Raw genomic sequence first — 4,721 nt, 5'->3', positions numbered from 1 at the left:
GTCCCTATATCTCTCTATGGGGTCCCTATGGGGTCCCTATATCTCTCTATGGGTCTCTATGGGTCTCTATGGGTCCCTATATCTCTCTATGGGTCCCTATATCTCTCTATGGGTCCCTATATCTCTCTATGGGTCCCTATGGGGTCCCTATAGGTCTCTATGGGTCTCTATGTTTCTCTAAGGGCCCCTATATCTCTCTATGGGGTCCCTATAGGTCCCTATATCTCTCTATGGGGTCTCTATGGGTCCCTATAGGTCTCTATAGGTCTCTATGGGGTCTCTATGGGTCTCTATAGGTCCCCATGTCTCTCTATGGGGTCTCTATGGGTCCCTATGGGGTCTCTATGGGGTCCCTATAGGTCTCTATGGGTCCCTATATCTCTCTATGGGTCCCTATAGGTCCCTATATCTCTCTATGGGTCTCTATGTGTCCCTATAGGTCCCTATATCTCTCTATGGGTCTCTATGGGTCTCTATAGGTCTCTATGGGGTCTCTATGTATTTCTATGGGGTCCCTATGGGGTCCCTATGGGTCTCTATGGGTCCCTATGGGTCTCTATAGGCCCCTCACCACGATGTGCACTGCGGGCAGCCCCCTGAGCGCGCTGTCGGGGTCTCTATGTGTCCCTATGGGGTCCCTATGTCTCTCTATGGGGTCTCTATGGGTCTCTATGTCTCTCTATGGGGTCCCTATATCTCTCTATGGGTCTCTATGTGTCCCTATAGGTCTCTTTGGGTCGCTATGGGTCCCTATGTCTCTCTATGGGTCCCTATGGGGTTCCTATCTCTCTATGGGGTCCCTATATCTCTCTATGGGTCCCTATAGGTCTCTAAGGGTCCCTCTGGGGTCCCTATGTCTCTCTATGGGGTCCCTATATCTCTCTATGGGTCCCTATAGGTCTCTATGTGTCCCTATGGGGTCCCTATAGGTCGCTATGGGGCAGCTATAGGTCCCTATATCTCTCTATGGGGTCTCTATGTGTCCCTATAGGTCTCTATGGGTCCCTATATCTCTCTATGGGTCTCTATGGGTCTCTATGGGGTCTCTATGGGTCTCTATGGGTCCCTATAGGTCTCTATGGGTCTCTATGGGGTCTCTATGGGTCCCTATAGGTCTCTATGGGTCTCTATGGGGTCTCTATGTGTCCCTATGGGGTCCCTATAGGTCTCTATGTGTCCCTATGGGGTCCCTATAGGTCTCTATGGGGTCCCTATGGGTCCCTATAGGTCTCTATAGGTCTCTATGGGGTCCCTATAGGTCTCTATGGGTCCCTATGGGGTCCCTATAGGTCCCTATATCTCTCTATGGGGTCTCTATAGGTCTCTATGTGTCCCTATGGGGTCCCTATATCTCTATGGGTCTCTATGGGTCCCTATAGGTCTCTATGGGTCCCTATATCTATGGGTCTCTATGGGGTCTCTATGGGTCCCTATGGGGTCCCTATAGGTCTCTATGTGTCCCTATGGGGTCCCTATAGGTCTCTATGGGTCCCTATGGGGTCCCTATAGGTCTCTATGGGTCTCTATGGGGTCCCTATGGGTCTCTATATCTCTCTATGGGTCCCTATGTGTCCCTATATCCCCTCACCACGATGTGCACTGCGGGCAGCCCCCTGAGCACGCTGTCGGGGTCTCTATGGGTCCCTATGGGGTCCCTATGTCTCTCTATGGGGTCCCTATGTATCTCTATGGGTCCCTATGTGTCTCTATGGGTCCCTATGTCTCTCTATGGGGTCTCTATGGGTCTCTATGGGGTCCCTATGTCTCTCTATGGGTCCCTATGGGGTCCCTATGTATCTCTATGGGGTCTCTATGGGTCTCTATAGGGTCTCTATGGGTCTCTATGGGTCCCTATGCCTCTCTATAGGGTCTCTATATCTCTCTATGGGTCTCTATGGGTCCCTATGGGTCCCTATGGGTCTCTATGGGTCTCTATGGGGTCCCTATGTCTCTCTATGGGTCCCTATGGGGTCCCTGTGTCTCTCTATGGGGTCTCTATGAGTCTCTATGGGGTCTCTATGGGTCCCTATGGGTCTCTATGGGTCTCTATGTGTCCCTATGGGGTCCCTATAGGTCTCTATGGGGTCTCTATGGGTCTCTATGTGTCCCTATGGGGTCACTATGGGTCTCTATGGGGTCTCTATGGGTCTCTATGGGTCCCTATGTCTCCCTATGGGGTCCCTATAGGTCTCTATAGGTCCCTATGTATCCCTATGGGCCCCTCACCACGATGTGCACAGCCGGCAGCCCCCTGAGCGCGCTGTCGGTGGCGAGCAGCGGTGACACGAGCGGGTTCCGGGACAGGGGGGGGGGCGGGGCCGGGCGGCGACACGTGGGGGGCGGGCACGTGGAGCGGAGCGGCCGGAAGTCCGCCGGGTAAGGAGCCGGTCCTCCAGTGATGTCACTTCCGCTATCCGACGCTTCCTCTTCCGCTTCTTCTTCTTCGTCTTCTGATTGGTCGTGGACGAGGTCACGTGGGACCGCCATGCTGGGGGGGGGGGGGGGGGGGGGGGAGAGAACGGAGTTAGCCACGCCCACTTCGTTTGACCACGCCCCCTGTGGCCACGCCCACTCACCCATTGGCCACGCCCCCCTTTGGCAACGCCCAATCCCATTGGCCACGTCACATTAGCCCCGCCCCCTTTGGACACGCCCACTCCGGCGACCACGCCCCCCTTGGCCACGCCTACTCCCTTTGGCCACGCCCCTTCCATTGACCACGCCCCCCGGGTCATATGCAACCCCATTGGCCACGGCACAGTAGCCACGCCCCCTTCGGCCACGCCCCCTTCCATTGGCCACGCCCACCAACCCATTGGCCACGCCCCCTTTGACAACGCACGATCCCATTGGCCACGTAACATTAGCCCCGCCCCCTTTCGCCACGCCCACTCCCACTGGCCACTCAGCATTCATTGGCCACGCCCACTAACCCATTGGCCACGCCCCCTGGGCCATACACAATCCCATTGGCCACGTCACATTAGCCCCGCCCCCTTCGGCCGCGCCCCCTTTCCATTGGCCACGCCCACTCCACTGGCCACGCCCACCCCTATGACCACGCCCACTCCATCGGCCACGCCCACCCCGTGACCACGCCCATTCCATTGGCCACGCCCACCCCCCCTCTGACCACGCCCATTCCATTGGCCACGCCCACTATCCCATTGGCCACGCCCCCTTCCATGGGTCATACACAACCTTATTGGCAACGTCACATTAGCCCCGCCCCCTTTGGACACACCCCTTTCCATTGGCCACGCCCAACCCATTGGCCACGCCCCCTTTGGCAACGCCCGATCGCATTGGCCACATCACATCAGCCCCACCCCCTTTCGCCACGCCCACTCCCATTGGCTACTCAGATTTCATTGGCCACGCCCACTACCCCACTGGTCATACACAACCCCATTGGCCACGTCACATTAGCCACGCCCCCTTCCATTGGCCACGCCCACCAACCCATTGGCCACGCCCCCTTTGACAACGCACGATCCCATTGGCCACGTCACATTAGCCCCGCCCCCTTTCACCACGCCCACTCCCACTGGCCACTTAGCATTCATTGGCCACGCCCACTACCCCCTTGGTCATACACAACCCCATTGGCCACGGCACAGTAGCCACGCCCCTTCGGCCACACCCCTTCCATTAGCCACGCCCACCAACCCATTGGCCACGCCCCCTGGGCCATACACAATCCCATTGGCCACGTCACATTAGCCCCGCCCCCTTTGGCCACGCCCACCTTCAATGACCACGCCCATTCCATTGGCCACGCCCACCCCCCCCTCTGACCACGCCCATTCCATTGGCCACGCCCGCTATCCCATTGGCCACGCCCCCTTCCATGGGTCATACACAACCCCATTGGCCACGTCACATTAGCCCCGCCCCCTTTGGACACGCCCACTTCATTTGACCACGCCCCCTTTCGCATCACCTCCCACTTTATAAGCCACGCCCCCTCTATAAGCCCCATCCCCTTTTAGGCCACGCCCCCTCCTTACCAGGCCCCGCCCCTTTCAAGATGGCGCCCAGCCAGGCCCCGCCCCCTCCTTACCAGGCCCCTCCCCCTTTGTAAGACCCGCCCCCTTTCTCTAAGCCCCGCCCCTTTCAAGATGGCGCCCCTGCTCTAAGCCCTGCCCCCTTTCTCTAAGCCCCGCCCCCTCCTTACCAGGCCACGCCCATTTCAAGATGGCGCCCCTTCTCTAAGCCCCGCCCCCCTTCTCTAAGCCCCGCCCCCTCTGCAACAGGCTCCTCCCCTTTCAAGATGGCGCCAACCCAGGCCACGCCCCCTTTTCTAAGCCCCGCCCCTTCTTACCAGGCTCCGCCTCTTTCAAGATGGCGCCCACCCAGGCCCCGCCCCCTCGTTAGGCCCCGCCCCCTTCTAACCAAGCCCTTTCAAGATGGCGCCCAGTCCTTTTCTAAGCCCCGCCCCCTTTATAAGTCCCGCCCTCTTATTTAGACCCCCCCTTTGTAAGCCCCGCCCCCTCCTTAACAGGCTCCGCCCCTTTAAGATGGCGCCTACCCAGGACCCGCCCCCTTTTCTAAGCCCCGCCCCTTAGTAAAACCCGACCCATTTCTCTACCAAGCCCCGCCCCCTTTCTCTAAGCCCCGCCCCTTTCAAGATGGCGCCCACCCAGGCCCCGCCCCCTCCTTACCAGCCCCCTCCCCTTTCTCTAAGCCCCGCCCCCTTCTTACCAGGCTTCGCCCCTTTC

At 58.6% G+C, this 4,721-nt stretch overlaps 1 protein-coding gene across 1 annotated transcript in view; it reads right to left on the bottom strand.

The window, feature by feature from the left end:
- LIPE (lipase E, hormone sensitive type) overlaps positions 1-2,505 on the bottom strand; it is a 15,043-nt gene extending 12,538 nt beyond the window's left edge. Inside the window, exon 1 of the mRNA XM_015851016.1 lies at positions 2,227-2,505. Within this exon, the coding sequence (XP_015706502.1) occupies positions 2,227-2,487 (261 nt within the window). The 5' untranslated portion in view covers positions 2,488-2,505. The remainder of the gene's footprint in view (positions 1-2,226) is intronic.
- Positions 2,506-4,721: the final 2,216 nt, after the last annotated feature.

Source organism: Coturnix japonica, unplaced genomic scaffold (genome assembly GCF_001577835.2).
Source record: "Coturnix japonica isolate 7356 unplaced genomic scaffold, Coturnix japonica 2.1 chrUnrandom642, whole genome shotgun sequence".
Lineage (NCBI taxonomy): Eukaryota > Metazoa > Chordata > Aves > Galliformes > Phasianidae > Coturnix > Coturnix japonica.
Note: the sequence above shows the minus strand (reverse complement) of the source record. Positions and strands in the feature narration are given on the sequence as shown.